Source organism: Lissotriton helveticus, chromosome 5_1 (genome assembly GCF_964261635.1).
Source record: "Lissotriton helveticus chromosome 5_1, aLisHel1.1, whole genome shotgun sequence".
NCBI lineage: Eukaryota > Metazoa > Chordata > Amphibia > Caudata > Salamandridae > Lissotriton > Lissotriton helveticus.
This window is the reverse complement of record NC_136065.1, coordinates 1040546385-1040563178: the sequence shown is the minus strand read 5'-3', so window position 1 is coordinate 1040563178 and position 16794 is coordinate 1040546385. Positions and strand designations below refer to the sequence as shown.

At 41.6% G+C, this 16794-nt stretch overlaps 1 protein-coding gene across 2 annotated transcripts in view; it reads left to right on the top strand.

Moving 5' to 3' along the window:
* The window catches only part of ZFYVE27 (zinc finger FYVE-type containing 27), a 338299-nt gene that overhangs the window by 52375 nt on the left and 269130 nt on the right, over positions 1 to 16794 (top strand). For both annotated transcript variants that reach the window (XM_078643569.1, XM_078643568.1), the window contains exons 3-5: positions 2163 to 2233; positions 8179 to 8365; positions 10692 to 10787. In XM_078643569.1, coding sequence (XP_078499695.1) covers positions 2163 to 2233; positions 8179 to 8365; positions 10692 to 10787 — 354 coding nt within the window. The remainder of the gene's footprint in view (positions 1 to 2162; positions 2234 to 8178; positions 8366 to 10691; positions 10788 to 16794) is intronic.

Below are 16794 nucleotides of genomic sequence, written 5' to 3'. Positions count from 1 at the left end.
GTGTCTTAATTTTTTGTATTTATAGAACATATTTGGCTTCTCCAGAAGAAGGCGCTGGTCGCCGAAACGCGCGTCGAGAATTATTAGGCCATTTCTATTGTTTTAATGAATTTTTATAATGAGTTATGAATTATGTATGACATTTACAAATTCTTTTCCATGTTTCATTGCTTTGTTATTCATTTTATGTATATATAAATCTGTGTTAACTTTTTAATATATGTGTAAATAAATATCAGAATTTGAATTCATTAGTAGCTCTTTTTTCCTTTTAAAATCTTATGTTGATCGTGAACTCTAATTATGATTGCCTAGGTTGTTATTTATCGATGAGTTGTTTTTCCCTGACCTAGGAATCCCAAATCCATTGTAATCAGGGGGTCCTTGATAACTATACATCACATACATTCACCCCAGTACAGAGATCTGGGCCTAAATCCATTGTTTTTTTGCACTCCACACTACCCCAGTTCAGACATGGCAATATGAAAATCAGCCTTGACCCTGTGCCTCATGGGAACAGTCCAGCCCGAACTGCCAAGCCGTGTATTTCCTGGACCGGAATCAAGCATCGTAGGACCGGTTTCTGGCTATCAGCCGTCTTCAGCCAGGATAGCTTGACTCCAGTGGTGTGGAGAGCATGGGACTCACGTCTGAGCATACCCATCCCACTCGGGTAGACAAATGCAAAAACAACAGCTGATGGACAGAATGCAGAACAATGTCATACATTCACCACAGTACAGAGATCTGGGCCTAAATCCATCGTTTTTTTGCACTTACTCAACCTGTGGAAGATCAGAAGAGGACTGGATCTATTTATTTATTGTCTGTGACCTGAGGAGAGGAGAGGAGAGCTGAAGGACTGAACCTGCTCCCTCTTGTACCCAAGACAAATAAGTGGACTCCAAAGATCGATAGGCTGACCTCCTATTCAAGACACAGGGCTACAACAAGCTGCAAGAGACCATTTCCTGGAAGTACTCAGTTGATCAATGACAACTGGACCCTGCTGCTGGCCTCAGCCTGGCTCCCTAAGAGTCTCTAAGTGCCTCCGCTGAGGTCCCAGGGTGGGCTTTAGTAGGGCATTACTATAGTGGAATGGGACCTAAGAGATTTATTCAGAAGGTAAAATCTTTGAACAAGACAAACCTGGTTGGTGTATTCAACCTGAGCTTTGTCGTAGTTCGTCTCAAATTGCACCTCGAGCCCGGTCTACCACAATCTGTGGTCATCATCGGCGCATTGTGCTAGTGTTACTTAAAACTTTTTTAGAAAAAAGAAAATCATATGTTTGGTTCCCTTTATTGCATTTTTGCTATTTTGTATTAACTATCCTGTTTTTTTCAAATTCTGATTGACATTTACAAATTCTTTTCCATGTTTCATTGCTTTGTTATTCATTTTATGTATATATAAATCTGTGTTAACTTTTTAATATATGTGTAAATAAATATCAGAATTTGAATTCATTAGTAGCTCTTTTTTCCTTTTAAAATCTTATGTTGATCGTGAACTCTAATTATGATTGCCTAGGTTGTTATTTATCGATGAGTGGACTGGGGTGAATGTATGACATTGTTCTGCATTCTGTCCATCAACTGTTGTTTTTGCAGGGCCTGACCGCAGGTTGGGCCCTGCAGCCAACCCCTTGCCGTGCACCTTTTTAATGATTATAAAGTTTGTTCAGAACATCTGAACAAACCTTATTAGCAATAAAATCACCTTTGTGAAGAATACCTGCAGTATCCATTGTATCATTGCACCATCACCACTGCTTCATCACGAGCGTTCTAAGTAAAACTTATCAACCAACCAACAAAACTTTTCATTACGTGCTCTAGTAAATCATCATTTCCTCACTCCAGCCTGACTTGCTCCACTGGGATTATCAATTCTCTCATGATCTGTGGAGAACAAATTAACAGCACTTTGGGTTCGAGGGGTTTTAGTCACATGTTTGTTTGCGTAATTCTCATTTTATCATTTCTTTTTTTTAATGAGATTGAATTGTTACATACTCTCCTTAGCAGGGAATGCTGCTTTGAGCTTGTACCACACAATGCCTTTAATTACATAACACATCTAGACCACAGAACAAAAGACTTGAGAGCAGCACAGATTTATTAAATGCAATTTAAGTTCTCTTTCTTTCCTTTTAGATGGCAAATGCCAGTGTGTTCTCTTTTGACATGTTTTGCTGTGAATTTCATGCTACTTACTCTAAACGAAGGTAAGCTATTCATTCTTCTCTTAGATTGAGAGAAATGCATTTTTTCCATTTCGTAGTGAATTGAAGTTAGAGTGGACATGTTTTACAAAGAATTGCTGATTTACACTGTCCTAATAGGTATGGTTCTACGGATGTAAATGAATGGTGATCAAGAGAAACCGATCTATAGCTGGATAAACGGGGCAGTGTTAAACAGTTTAGGAATGTGGGAAGTTCGTGTATTTACGCAGAATTTTGGGAACATTATACATAATGAAGCACAATTGCAAATCCTTCATTAAGTGCTACATGCTAGTGTGAAATGCATTTTTTGATGCAAGAATGCATTTTACTTTTAAAAAAAACTTGGCCAACTAAAGTGTTGCCGCAAACAACTGCCGCTCACCTTCTGGTTGTTCACGCTGCCACAGAACAATAATTTTGCTGCAAGCAACAACGTGATTATGTGGCGTAATGGCGTTATCTGTTTCACGTAACAAGCAGACTCAGTTATGCGAATTACACAGGATTCATTTAAAAATGCGTCCGGCCTAGTTAGCTCGTGGGAGATAGATTTATTAGGAACGAGAAAGGAAATAATATCCCAGCAATCCTACTTCTGGGCCCCACTTTCAATAAAGAACTTAATATAAGAGAGCATGAACCATACTTCAGCAGCAACCTATTCTGTTCTCCAGTGTGCTCTTTCCCTAAAGTGACCAGATGCCAACTTACTGCATAATGAAAAGCATTAGAATGAAGCATGATTGATGTTGAACAGTCTTGATACACTCATGTGAGTAGTGTACAGACCTGCATCACTATGTACAATGGTGCAGTTGGAGTAGGGGCAATTTTACAGCTGAAACCTTTTCTAAATATTCTTTACTTTACTCCAAACCTAACAGCGGAAAAAAATAATCTAACATTTCAGCCCCATTCGGAGGCATTGTGTGCTTATGTTCAAAGTTATAGTAAGTCATTCTTAAACCACCCAGATTGGATACTAATATCACTTCTGGACCCAGCCACTAAAAACGTTGAATAATGCACAGCATGTGAATCTAGTATACCTTCAAGCTGTACACCAGTGTTACTAGTAAATAATGTATCGTATATGTTAACATTGACTTGTCCTCCTGAATTATTGGGTGAACAGGATGTTACATTGAGGAATTTCAGAGTCGGAGTTATATAGACAAGCAGTACTGCTTATCCAACAAGTCTCCACCCAAAGGGCATATTATTGGTAGTTTCAGTAAATGAGAGGATAGAATATACTGTGAATTGAATAGAGGAGGAAATACATTTGTTTACTGTAAGGAAATGCCTCTTTTTGCATGATCAACCTCGAAGTTTTGGAACAATGCTGCAGGATTTTACACTCTGAGTGCACTGAGGCCTGCTAACCGGACCTCCGTGCCAGTGTTTTGTATGTTTCATTGGCTTATACCCAATTGCATACGATAACCTACCTGTAAGTCCCTAATGTATGGTACTTGGAACCTGTAAGTTAGTGTCCAGCACTTACTGTGCCACCCTGAGTCTGACAGAGAAAAACATGGGTCCCAGCCTGCCACTGTAGACTGGCAGAGCAGCTTTAAACTGCTAACTTGACTTTGCCATTTAAACTAATGCCAAAGTCCAGATCTTCCTTTTTAATATATATGTCGCCCTAAAGTAGGCCTATTGTTTCCTTATGCACGGTTCTGCATATTAAAAGGTAGGGTATGCCTTTTCAAATGTCATTACAGTTAAAACTCCAAATTGTCCTTTTTACTAGTTAAAGGCTAATAGCCCCACTGATGAGTCGGACTACTAACGTTCAAGGTATCAAAACAATCATTAAATTAAACCTGACTTAATGCCCAAGTTGAATTTAATGTAACTTATGATTAAAAGGCCACTTTAGAAAGTTGCCACTTTGTTGCCCATGTTTTCCAGTGGCCATTTGCAGATGCTGGCCACACAACAGCCTTCTGCCCTCCTGGGGGGAAATGAACTGCTGTCAGGAAAGGACACAATATAGACCTGCCGTTGGAAGAGGTGTTACCTCTCCATGGCAGGAAGCCACCCAGGGTGTTAGCCCAAATGGCAAGCTTCATTTCAAAGGATAATCCACCTATGAAGGGCAAATGGTGGATACAAATGAGGGCGGCACTTTTGCTCGCGTAGACAGGATGGCGTTTGGGACAGGAGAGGGGAAATGCTCGTCAAATACTTTTTTTTCCGTGAGCTTATAGCTCCCATATGGCCACGTATCTAGGGTGGGCTACCAAGCTACACTCGGAGACAGGGGTTCTGTCAGCCATCTTGAGAGTGTGCAGAATGTTACACTTTGGGTTAGCTCGATACCCCTCTCTGCAAGAAGTCATCATCAGCTGTGAGGGGACCTAGTAGCTCATTGGCTAAAAGTCACCACATCCCTAAGGTTAAGTTGTGGGCATAAAAGTGGGACTCCTGGCACTCAGACCTCAGATCACATCGTCAATGGAGAGAGGACCGAATAAGGACTGCCCTGCTGTTCCCTGGACCTAGCAAAAAGAGGCTTCACCAAAGACTGGACTGCCCCTGCTGCTCATGGGCTAAGAAAGAGAGGACAGTGCCTGTGGTGCCCTACTTAAGGCAAAGATGTCTCCGAGCCTCAGATAGAAGAGGAGAACTCAGAGTCAGTTGTCTGACTTTCTGTTACAACTCTATGGTCACAAAAGCTGAAGAATCCGCCTTTGCAAAGTTGGTAGCCACAATTGCTTGTTTGCCACTGACTGCCGAAGCTCAGCCTCTGAGACCAAACCCTGACACTCAAAAGTTGCACCTGCATGTGCTGGAACTGTGAGAGAGTCGTCAAAGTGCAGTCTGGTCACCCAAGAAGGAAACCATCTGCAGCTTAATGGAACCGCTGGTTCAACTATTGTGACTGAAGATCAGTAGACTAGTGGCAACTTTTTTTGGCTGGACTTCACCTGGACTTTAAGGGACCTCGACCTCTTTTGACAAAGTTTCTCCACCGTATTTGTGGCCCCAGGAAGACAACAGTCAACCTGATCAGCATCCTCCGCATTCTGTATCCCTTGCATCAGGACCACTCCATTGATGCCTATTGTGATTTGCCCATAGAGCCCGGAACTGGACTGCAGACTGTTTAGACTGCAAGGTAACTGTCCTACTAAGGCCTATTGACTTCTGTGACTTGCTCCCTTGCTTGTGTCCGCATTGGTCACCCAAAGCGGGCTGGAGTACCTGAACACAACTTTATAAAACATTTTCAATGTAACTGCTGACTGCGGAAGTTGCCAATGCTTGTTTGCACTTTGAGGGAAAAGCAGTGATTTACAATTTACTTAATAATTCATTTCTCCAGAACCCTACGTTGGATTTTGCTTGTTTTGGTGTGTAAAATGTTTAAAAATAAGATCAAATTTTATAAACTGGTGTTGGATTCCCTTTTGTCGTGTTTCTTTCTTATTCATTTGTGCTGGTTCTACTAAATGGTGTGTACTTGTTTCATTGTTAAAGCCAAAGCCTAACTGCTCGAACCCACAGCTACCCAGGGTTGAGCTAAGGTTTTACAAACGAGCCTGACTGCACTCAAAACAGGTTTGTGAGTTTATTACATTGCGAGGTCGCACAACCACACCATATGATAAACTGCATTTTCTCAGAATTACCATGGGTGAGTAGCGACTTCTCCGATTCATGAGATTTTGTGGGAGCAAATCTGCTTAATAAATGTTGAATTAAGTCCAGCAGGATTATGAATGCTGTGTCTGCCATCTGCAGCCCAACCTTTTGGTGTTGGAGACAAGGACTCTGTGGTGCATCTTTTACCTAGCTTTTCGCGCATACCTGCCTGTTATTTTAAGGGAAGGGGAAACTGGGTGGAATGGATCTAAGCTGCGGCAGCCCATGGGTGGCACCAAAATATACCGACAGAGCAGGTGAAAGAGAAAAGAGTACACTTATGCTGGCCAACACTATCTGAGCCTGCTCAGCTCAACGTTTTTATTGAATAAGGGTGAAACTCAGACACACCCAGAAGGCAGAAATCGGACTAGAACGACCGCTCGTTGCTGATGGCAGCGTCTCCCCTGGGAACTGGACTCCAGTTGTAGGAAACAGTGACAGGATGAGTGACTGAATGACCACCGTCAAACACCAGGCCTCCAATACTTGAAACAAAATGATGACCATGAAATGCATGATTAATTATTTAATCAGTTTTGCATCAGAAAGTCCTGGGCCTCAAAAACACATTGTCAGTGGCAGGCAGCAACAAACATCAGCACCAAATATACAGTGCTGTAGATTCAGGGGTGGTGTTTGTGGTGTGACACCAACCAAATAAAGGCATTTTTGGCCTGATGGGTCTGAGGGCGTCGAGTTTGGGTCTACTGTGCCTGTGTTGATTTGTTTTTTTCTCATCATCCTGATTATACTAGGAGGGTTGAACTTGTTTTTTTTTGGATTGGAAACTTATATAGTGAAAGGTTTACCAAACGAAGTAGCAAATCTGCACCCATAGAAGTAATCCTTGAACAGATGCACATGTACTACTTTTTAGAATTCACAAACCTTGTCCAGTAGTAAGCTAGAAGGCCGTGCCAGCCTCATGTTACCAGGCATACTGTGGGTAATCAAACACCCAAAAGATGATGGGACAAATGATTGCAAATAGTCCAACCACTGGCAACCCTTGCAGGTTGCATTCCTAACCATTGTTTTTCGCCCACTATACCTCTCTAGACAGAGGGCCTGATTTCGGGTTTGGCAGAGAAAGGCAGAAAGAATGGCAGAGGACTTTATATCCATCACCGTGACTTAACACTTCCCATCAAATTTAAAGATGTCCACTGGCCCTGTAGACATCTGTTCATTAGCTGGAAACACCTTCTTGGCTGTTCCTGGCAATGTAGGAAATGTTTGATAGATGGCTCCGTCAACCATGACAGCTGGTTGTCAACCGTTTCTAAAGTTCTTTTAATTTTTCAAGTACAAACACCCAAAGTGGGAGTTTGTATTTGGAAATTTTAAAAAAACAGACCCCACACCATTGGAGTTTTTTCCCATGATGGTGGGAGTCACTTTTATTTTTTACTGTCTCTCACCATCAAGATTAACCTGGCAGTATTAAATAGTAAACGGAAAAAAAAGAAATGCCATCCAACTGTCCACTCTAAATAGGGTGGATGGCCATATGGCTTACCTTCGATGGCACCGGAAAACGTTTTACACTGATAGAGTACATTTTGTTCTGTTGATGTAAAACTTGCAGTCCGTCTGCCTCAAAATTGGGTGGGCAGGTCTTGTGTATGGCGGACAGGGTACTCTCGCTATTGCAATGGAATACCTGTCTGCCAAATCCTAAATCAGCCTTAGAGGCCCAACTAATTCAAATTTACCACTGACCCTGCGCTTCATGTGAATTGCCCATCTTGATTCTTGGTCATCTCGCCAAATCTACCTCTGGCCCCCTGCTTTATTAAGTTGGAAAAATTGGGATTCCCCCGCCTCTGCCCCCCTTGATATCGCACTGGCTAAGCCACGCCCCTGCAAATATGTACTAAATATTCTTTTAAACAAAGTGGGGCCTCAGTTAAGTGTTTTTAAAGCTATTGACTGTCAACTCTTTGGGAAAGTTGGCAAAAAAGGGAACCAACGGGAATTCACACAGGTCCTTTAATTTAATTTGAAGGTCGACGCCATTGCTCCCAATTAGATGCTTTTAACAATCTGTGCCCACTGTCCAGCAGACATTGTAAAGTCAGACCCTGACGGCAATAAACTATCCCAAACTACCCTGCTTGTAGTAGTAGAACTGTGCTAATATCTTTGCTGGTCACTGAGGGTGTAAGCATTAGACCAGTACAGAACAACGAATTATATGCATTTGTTAAAATGTTCCAGGCTGTTTATATGTTATAAATAGTTTGTTCAGAAATGTCTAACTGTCCAAGTAATGATTGCAGTTGCATGGTTCACTACGGGTACCCTGTTCATCTCTGTGCCTGCGCTGCTGGGATACCTGCAAGAGGTCTCACAGACACCGCTCTCTGAACAAGCTCAAGCCAGGAGGAAATATCACAGCGTTCGCCGAGAGGATCTACAGAAAGTAAAACTCTCCCGCCAGGAAGCTGTAGCGGAATTTAAAAGTTTGTAAGTGTTTTTACAGTATCAATTACAAGGGTAATATTGTGGTGCGGCTATCGTGTTCTTCTGGCCCTCGTCAGTACTTGTCAAAATAAGTTTGTGTAACGTTAGGACCATTGTATAAAATGTTGGCTTTTATTCATCCAGTGGCGGCTGGTGACTTTTTAAAGTTATTGGCAGCAATTAGACAAATAAGATATACATTGAAGCCAAAGTTCAGACATAATATGCAATTAAGTCACTTCTATGGAGCATCATTGTTTTGAAGAGGTTCCTAGTTTCAGGGCCGATCACTAATAAGTAAATGATAGGCAAAAATCGTCTTTCACTATTATTGTGTGTATCGCGAAGCTATATTACAAAGAATTGTAACTTTTTACTTGTAGGTAATACATGGCTCTCAGCAACATAACTGACCATTTTGCATAAAATAAAAATCTAACCTACATACATACAAGGTGTGCTTTGGTACAGGCACATTACCTCTTTTTGCTATTTTATGATAAGTCAAGATGTGAATTGACTACACTTAGATGTCTCCACCCATGCATATTACTCACCAGAGGTATCTCCCAGCTAGCATACTTAGGAACCTGCTGGATGCACAACGATCTCTGTGGTGTATTAACCCAATAGAAGATTTTAAAATGTGTTTCCCAATGATTCTCCATGACTGCCAGCAACATTCCATCCATGCCAGGTGCTTTATTCTGTGGTCTTGCTTCACTAGTAACTTAACATACCATGTGAATTTGTAAAGCCTCACACTCTTTTGGCTCTAAAATAATAGCGGTTTGTTTTTCATCTCAATGGTAGGCCTTTTATTGACCTCGGAAAGACGAAAGGCTGAGGAGACCTCCCAAGATTTGAAACTGTGCCCATGAGCTTAAACACAGGTTCCTAGAGTTGATAGCGGATACATTCGTCCACTGAGCCACCAACTCAGTAGGATCCTAGAAGCCCTCGATGCTCCCCTATGGCCTGGCTTTTGGCTTCTTATGTCTGGAACTTACAGGCTTTTTGAGTCCCTCACAAGTTAGTGAAATGGCCAGGAGAAAAAGCAGATTCCAAACAATCAGGGTGAGTCAGTGACGTCTTAAGTTAGTGAAACGGAGCTACTATCACACAATACGTACATCGGTAATCACTTTCTTATGCACTTCCAAGAACCCTTTAAGTCAGCGCGGCAGTGATGGCGAAGCAAAAAGCAAGTCTGAGGATTTGCTAATAAGCATAGTTTCTTTGTGTTGCCATTGCTTGCTGTCTGAGTTGGGGAGTGCAGCTATGGGGTGTGGACTAAGGTTCGAACACACATGCATCCTTATGCTGCTGTGTCACGTGCTTCATTGATTAAACTTACAATTATTTTCCATAAATTGAAAATAAATTTGCCATGGAAGACTTCCAAGACTGGTCAATAAACTAAAATAGATTTGTGTAACACATTCGAAGAACCAATCACCCTTATGAGTCTCTCTTTTTTTTAACTGTTAAATTTACCATAAACAAATGGCACGAAAAGAGGGGTGAGGCAACAACCTTCGAGATTGGAGGTGGCTCTTTGCAAATTGCTTTGTTTATCAAAAAAAGGTAACCTGGGGAGAAGTCCATTTTAAGCCACATTTGAAAGTTATGTATTACCGTTATATCTCTGGATGTTGGAGTATCCTTGAATACCATGGAGGAGGCCGAGACCAATTTTGAATTGCCATAGTCGTGTATTCCTGCAGTTGGAGAAATACCAAGACCACTATTAATTTAGCATCAGGCAGTTCAGTGCACGGGACTGGAAGTGGAGAAACGTAGATGTTGTTTTTTTATTTCTATCAACAAAGTGCTGCATCACGCCACATAATTTGCCGTTTTTTGTTGCGTGACTCAATGAACCCTCCCGTGTAGTTCCAGTGGCCCTGCATAATACTCGCAGATTCACACATCAGATAGCCTTAGGCTCTCACATTTCACAGAATGTCCCTGTTCAGACCTCACATTCTGTTCATATCTCGGGTCCAATGTGGTTACTTCACTTTCATTTTGTATGGACCTATCTCTTTGTAGTGAACACCTCGTCCTGTAGTAGAACCTTCTTGATATTGTATTCCAAACGAAGCTGATAGGTCCTGATTCTTGTAGAATTGTTAGTGTGCTCTTTTCAATTCTGTTATTTTTTGCACAAACAAATGCAGCAGTGAAGCCAGTGATTGCTCCACCTTCTGTACTTATCTATTGCTTCTCAATTTAGAATTGAATCTACACAGATCTCTGTTGAACATTCGTTCACTGCCAGCTTTCATTCATTGTGTTGTGTTTTTGTTTGTGCTCTTCCTTTCAGTTTAATACAACTGGATGGCTTGTTGAACACGTTCTGCAGCAGCTGTGAGGCTGTTTACCGAGTCTTGTATTGGGAGAATCCAACGGTCTCTTTTCAGTAAGTATGTGGCATTTAATCGAACCTGATATAGAGCGTAAGCATGTTCACCCCAAGGAGTCTCTTGGCTCTCACTGGTGCTCATTTCAACAAACTTGACAGAGTGAACGGCTGAGTGGACCATCCAGAATTCAAACGTGTGACCATGGTGTCGGAGACAAACCCCTAGTTTCTTCAAATCTGTTCAGTTTGAACTGTGTGTTTTATGTTGTGATGTGAATTTGAAGGCAGCACAGTAAATACAGTGGTCGAAGTAGGGGAAAAAAGTAGGGGGAACTGTGGGCAGAGAATCAGAGGGCGGGAATAAACCATGGATTGGTCAGTGGGCTGAGCCAGAGGTGTGGCCAGAATACGTAAAACTTCCCAATTTTTAGTATTTGTTTCGCATTTCACTGCCCCAGTTACAGCTGATTGTTAGTTAATTCAACCAATGGATACACATGATTATTTAAGGTTTAATATAAGTTATTGACATTAAAATACATTTACAAAGTGGGGTATGTTTCCAATCACAGCATGTCCCTGATACCCTAAAAATTGGAAGCACAAGCCATTTGTATCCCTGCCATGGAGTTTCTGTCATCAGCACTTCTCCTCATTTTTTCCACAAGAGCAGTTCAAACATGAATGGCAAAATATCCTAGTTTGCAAATGTTTTCTATATAATTATGGCTCTGCCATATTTGCCAAATAATACAACATCTGCTGTATAATCTGACAATTTTAACTAATAAATTGTTTGTAGCGCAAACAGTTCAAAAGTTTCTTAAAAATGTGACTTCTGTTGCTGCGAAGTGGATGGTTGACTGATCACCTTTCTCACTGATGTATTGTATGTTACACTGTTACTAATAAGGCAAAATCTTTCCAGAGACTCTTAGCATGTTTACACATGTCAAAATAATAAAGTATCAGAAAAAATACTACATTACACTGCAGCCTTTTTTGCTGCATAATTCAGTCAAAACTGCTGCATAATTGTGTCCTCCTTTGTTGCATAATTCCATTGGCCCCAAAGCAGGCAGCACATGTTAAAAGTGCTTGTGCATGAAGCAGAGTAGTTTGCGAACTTAGTTTGATGTACATGCAAATCCTGCATTGCAGATCCCTGGTGAGTTGCAGCTACTACTTCTGAAATAAAGCCAATGAAGGTACCAATCGGTGAGGCGGACTGGCCTCAAGGGCAGGGCCGACTTTAGCACTGGTGGCGCCCTGTGCAACAGTGTTTGTTGGTGTCCCCTAATGACCACCTCCGCCATAGATTCCCTCACTACCACCATTTAACAGTGCCCCTCAGGTCTCCATAACCACACTCTCTCAGATGCATTTAATTTGATTTATAAAGCCACGCATACCAGTGTAGGGTGTCGGAGCACTTTACATCACACATATTACACAGAGACAATCAATTATACATGTGTACATCACTGTATAGGAAATGCTACATAAGACTGAGTACTACAAGGTGCATGAGTCACATGACAACCTTACTAGTAGGTCGTATAGTTTAATAGTGATTGGTCTGGAGAAACACAAACTCAGAATCTAAAATGTAATACCATGGTTTAGGGTTCTCTTTAAAATTCAGAATTGATTTCTATCCAAAAGAACACTTTTTGCAACATTAGGATAATCAAAGACTGGGTGAAAAAAACATAACACTCTAATTTAGACCTTGCACTTTGCATGCGGGTCTTATATGACAGTTAATAACTGTTCTATGTTAGGATTTTAACTTATAAACTGCAAGTAACAAAAGGATATCTCTGACAAAAGCAGTAACCCACTGACCTATTTACATTATGTGCACTTTGTGATCTGCATGGTATATGTTCTTTGCTGCAGGCACATTAAAGCTCTGAGCTACCTTTCCATGAGTCTAAACTTCCGCTAGACAAAACTCCGATCTCTCTCTAGGAAGAACAATATGCACAGGAGTTATCATGACATTTTTATTGTTGCTGAAATTTGCTGGAGGCGAGGGAGGAAGCAGCAAGGGCTTTTTAAAACCATAATATACTTGCAAACATGATGCCCCCAAACAAAGTGCAGTCACACCGGTCGCAGCGCCCTTGAGTCGGCCTTCTCAAGGGTCCTGTGTCTTCAGTGACAGAGTCACTGTAGCTATAGGGTGTGCTGCTTTATAGGCCTGCCCACAAGACTGGAGGTGAATTTCAGTGTGGATTGTGGTGGACAAGTCTTCAAAGTTTACTCACACTTGCCACTACAAGGATCCACCTGCTGGTGCTAAGACACCAGGGCTTTTAAGGTCTTGCGGGGCCTTCTAAGGTCTAGCATGGTAATGTGTTCCCTCAGGAGATTGATCTGAGGGACTGGTCATGAAGGCTGAACCTGGTTCCCCCAGTTCCAAATTTGGCAGCTCTTGCCATAGTGCCAGATCCTCTCTCCCACAAAACACTATACTGCCACACCGAGTGAAACTCAAACTGCTTTCAACTACAACCCAGTGTGCTCCGCTGTAAACACCTGGATGCGACTCAATTCAAATTACGCACTAGACGAGCAATATGCTGCCTAAAAAAAAGTAACAACATCCTGGAAAAACCAAACACTCACGTGGAATGCAAGAGTAAGTAAAGCATGTGAAATGTAAGCAGGAACAACATGATTACCTTTACGCTTTTACACTCACTATTCAGAGCTCAGTGAGTGCTTTCCCCTGAAAAGTTAAGGATTTCACAACAAGGCCCAGAAGGGACCGGTTTCAATGTCTATTGCTTATATCCTTACAAAATGTAAGCAGTGTGGTAAAAAGACCACATCCCTGAACACAGAACACATTTTGTTTTCCAATCCACCCATCAATTAGGCATTGCAGTACCTCCAGGATTGTTGCACTTCCCCTCCCGTAGAAAACAATGCTGTTCAAAGAAAGACAAGAAAACAAAAGTTGTGTTTCATTGGCAAACTCCGTAAAGTGGTGCTAATGTGTTTGGGTGTGAATACAATCAATCTGACCACTTTGCTACCACTCTGTCTTGCTTTATTTAGTTATTTATTTATTTATTTATTTTTCATATTTTGAACCTTTTATTCCCTAGGCTGCACTTTGGAATAGGAAAATGTCAGAAAAAGACATTTAGAGTAAAAGTTTTTCTTTTTTGATTCATTTCACAGGGGAACAAATAAATGAAAGAAGGAAAGAGAGGGTGAGAACCGTTTCTTTAAGTCACGGTTTTCAGTAAGTGAGGAGGAGCTCCTAGACAGAAAGAGGTTCAATACGGGGAAGAAAGCAAGGGATGGGCAGCTGAAGCGGCAGAGCAGAAGTGGACACTGTTGTTGTATTCTCTGGGCAAGAAGGAGAAAACAGTCCCAAATGCCACCCACCAGACCATTCCTGAACGGCTACGAACGCCAAGCCTGTTCTATAGGCCTTGGCTATTTCTGCCGTCCAGGGACGCATGTTTAAAATAGGGGAACTGAATCTATTGAATTAAAGAAGTAGGAGCCCGCCCTGCCCTGCCTATCCCGCCCACTTCGACCACTGGGTAACTGTGTATTTAGTGTAGTTCCATGTTTGCGCAGAAGAAACTGTGGTTTGTTTGTAAACTACTCACTAATGAGGGTGCAAGTAGTTCTCTTCTGATCACTATTTTCATGTGATCCAGGAGAAAGCATGTCCTAGCGAAACACATGAGTGTAAATGTATGATAGATTTTATCTGTTGATTTCACCAGTCCGTTGTTCACTTCATCTCATTCCACATTCATCTCTTCACTTCTGAGTGTGGTTTTACCAAGAAAGCTCCTTTATTTCCGATTCTCTCCTTCGCATCTTCCTATGTGATGGCAGACAGGTTATATCACAGTCATTGCTTTCCTGTTTTAAAAAAAAATATATCTCTTTCAATGTAGTTCGGCAACATCAGCCATACTAGTCCTGGCAACAATATACCTAGTACCTGATTATCCTACAAAAGCTTAATTTTACTGTTAGTATTTGATATGGTCGGTAACAGCCTTTCACTGCACACAAACTGCATGCATGCAAAGAATACCTTCAGTCTACGGTACACTAGTGAATGAGCGAAGGTACTATAATATGTACTTACACTGGTATGCTAATTATTGGTTTACTTTTTGTGCTGGACTGAATATGGTGGTATATAGACTTAGTTCATGTTTACTTTGATTGTTTTGATATACTTTTTTAAACGTCTGTAGATCTCACTATACGTTTTATAATTCTTGTGACTCTAATCGTAAAAGTACTTATTTTGACATTTCTGCAGTTTGCTTTCTTAAGTCCTCTTACTGGGTAGTGTATTGTGAAGAAGCATTTCTCGTGCATTATTAAACTGTAGTTATATCTTTTTAGGCTGCCTGTAGTTTTGATTGCCCTCTGAATTGTATGTGTGTCTGGGATGAGCTGCCAAATTTCTCCATAGTGCTTTCCATCTAGGGCTGCAACATGTTGTTTTCAACTCTGGCTCAGGTTTAGGTCCGTAACCACCATCTACAGTGGGGACAAGATGAGTGCCAGGCAGGAGGGTGAGTTGATCAGACCCCTTCTGTCCTGTTCATTTGTCGGGAGAACACTATCTTCGAAGGCCTGAGCATGCCCATGTCTACTTGACAGAGATGAATGTCAACCTTCCTGGAACCCCCTCGTCCCCTGACCAAGAGCTGCACATTACTCCAGTCATGGGGCACAGTGTTTGGTTCTCAAACTCCCCTGGGTAAGTGCCTGCTGAGGAGGGTTGGTAGGCTATCCAGAAGATATAATTCAGCATTGGGAGCTAGGCAGGTGTTGGAATTGTACTTGGTTGGATTGTAAGAAACTATCATTGGAAAACCTTCAGAAGAAATATAGAAAAAAGTTGAAAAGCACTCGAAGGAATGCAGTGCTTCCACTTTTGACGATCCCTACCACCCCATGGTCGACGATGCCTGCAACCCAAGAGCTCTCACCGAGGCAAATCCAGAGAAGAAGATGGCCAGAAAAAAAGTGAAAAAATACAGCATAGTCACTGACAACCCCACTTTTGTTGCCAACATGCGCTTCATTCAGAACCGATTCGCTGTTGAAACACTGCTGTTATTGGAGTAGTAAGTCTTTGATGTGGAAGCATTCCAGGCACAAAATAATGTCTATGTGACATTGATTCAATCTATCCACTTTTAATGTTGATGCATCATTCAATGGCCGTGCTCATGCCGTTGGGACACCTGTCATTCACCCAAATCAGCGTCTAGAATCTCAATGTCTAACTTTACTGCGGAGGCTTAGAAGTATGCATCAAAGAAAATACTAATACTATCACCATCTGATAAGTCAACACCACAACCTCTGGGGCCCCCATGTTTTTTCTTTCTGATGGAAGAACTTCCGCAAACTCATCTCCACCCTCTAAATCTTCCACCATCCAACAAGCATGGTATCTGGGCAGCCTTTGTTGTCTGTGATAAACAGTTTACCTTTGACACCTAGAATATCCCCCAAAGGCATTTCCCATCATAAAATACATCAGTTGCCATTAAAGGAAAGTGTAGAATAACCAGGTTACCCTCTCTTCCTTCCCACTCACACTCATTGGAATCAATATCCTCCTTTACACTCACCTCACCAGAAGGTCCACCCTCTGAGATCTTGCCAGTGGATGATATCACAACATTTCATGATCTATTTGGTGAAGGTGCTTCTAAGTAAAAAATATCACTGGAAGCAACACAGACGGATGTATGACATTACAATGCATGCTTTTACATCGCATGTTTTTACAACGCGGTTTTTACAACGCATACCATTACAACGCATAGTGCTTTTAGGCACTGGATAGTGAATTGTTTAATTTACTATTCCAACTCCAGTCCCCGTGGATAGTAGGGAAGGTGTTGGATAGTACATTAAACCTATTCCCTATCCTAGAGCGCCCCCCAGCGCAATGCGTTGTAATGGTTTGCGTTGTAAAAGTTGCGTTGTAAAGGCACTGCGTGGTAAAAGTTGCGTTGTAAAGGTTGTTTACCAACACAGACTTCTTTTTCCA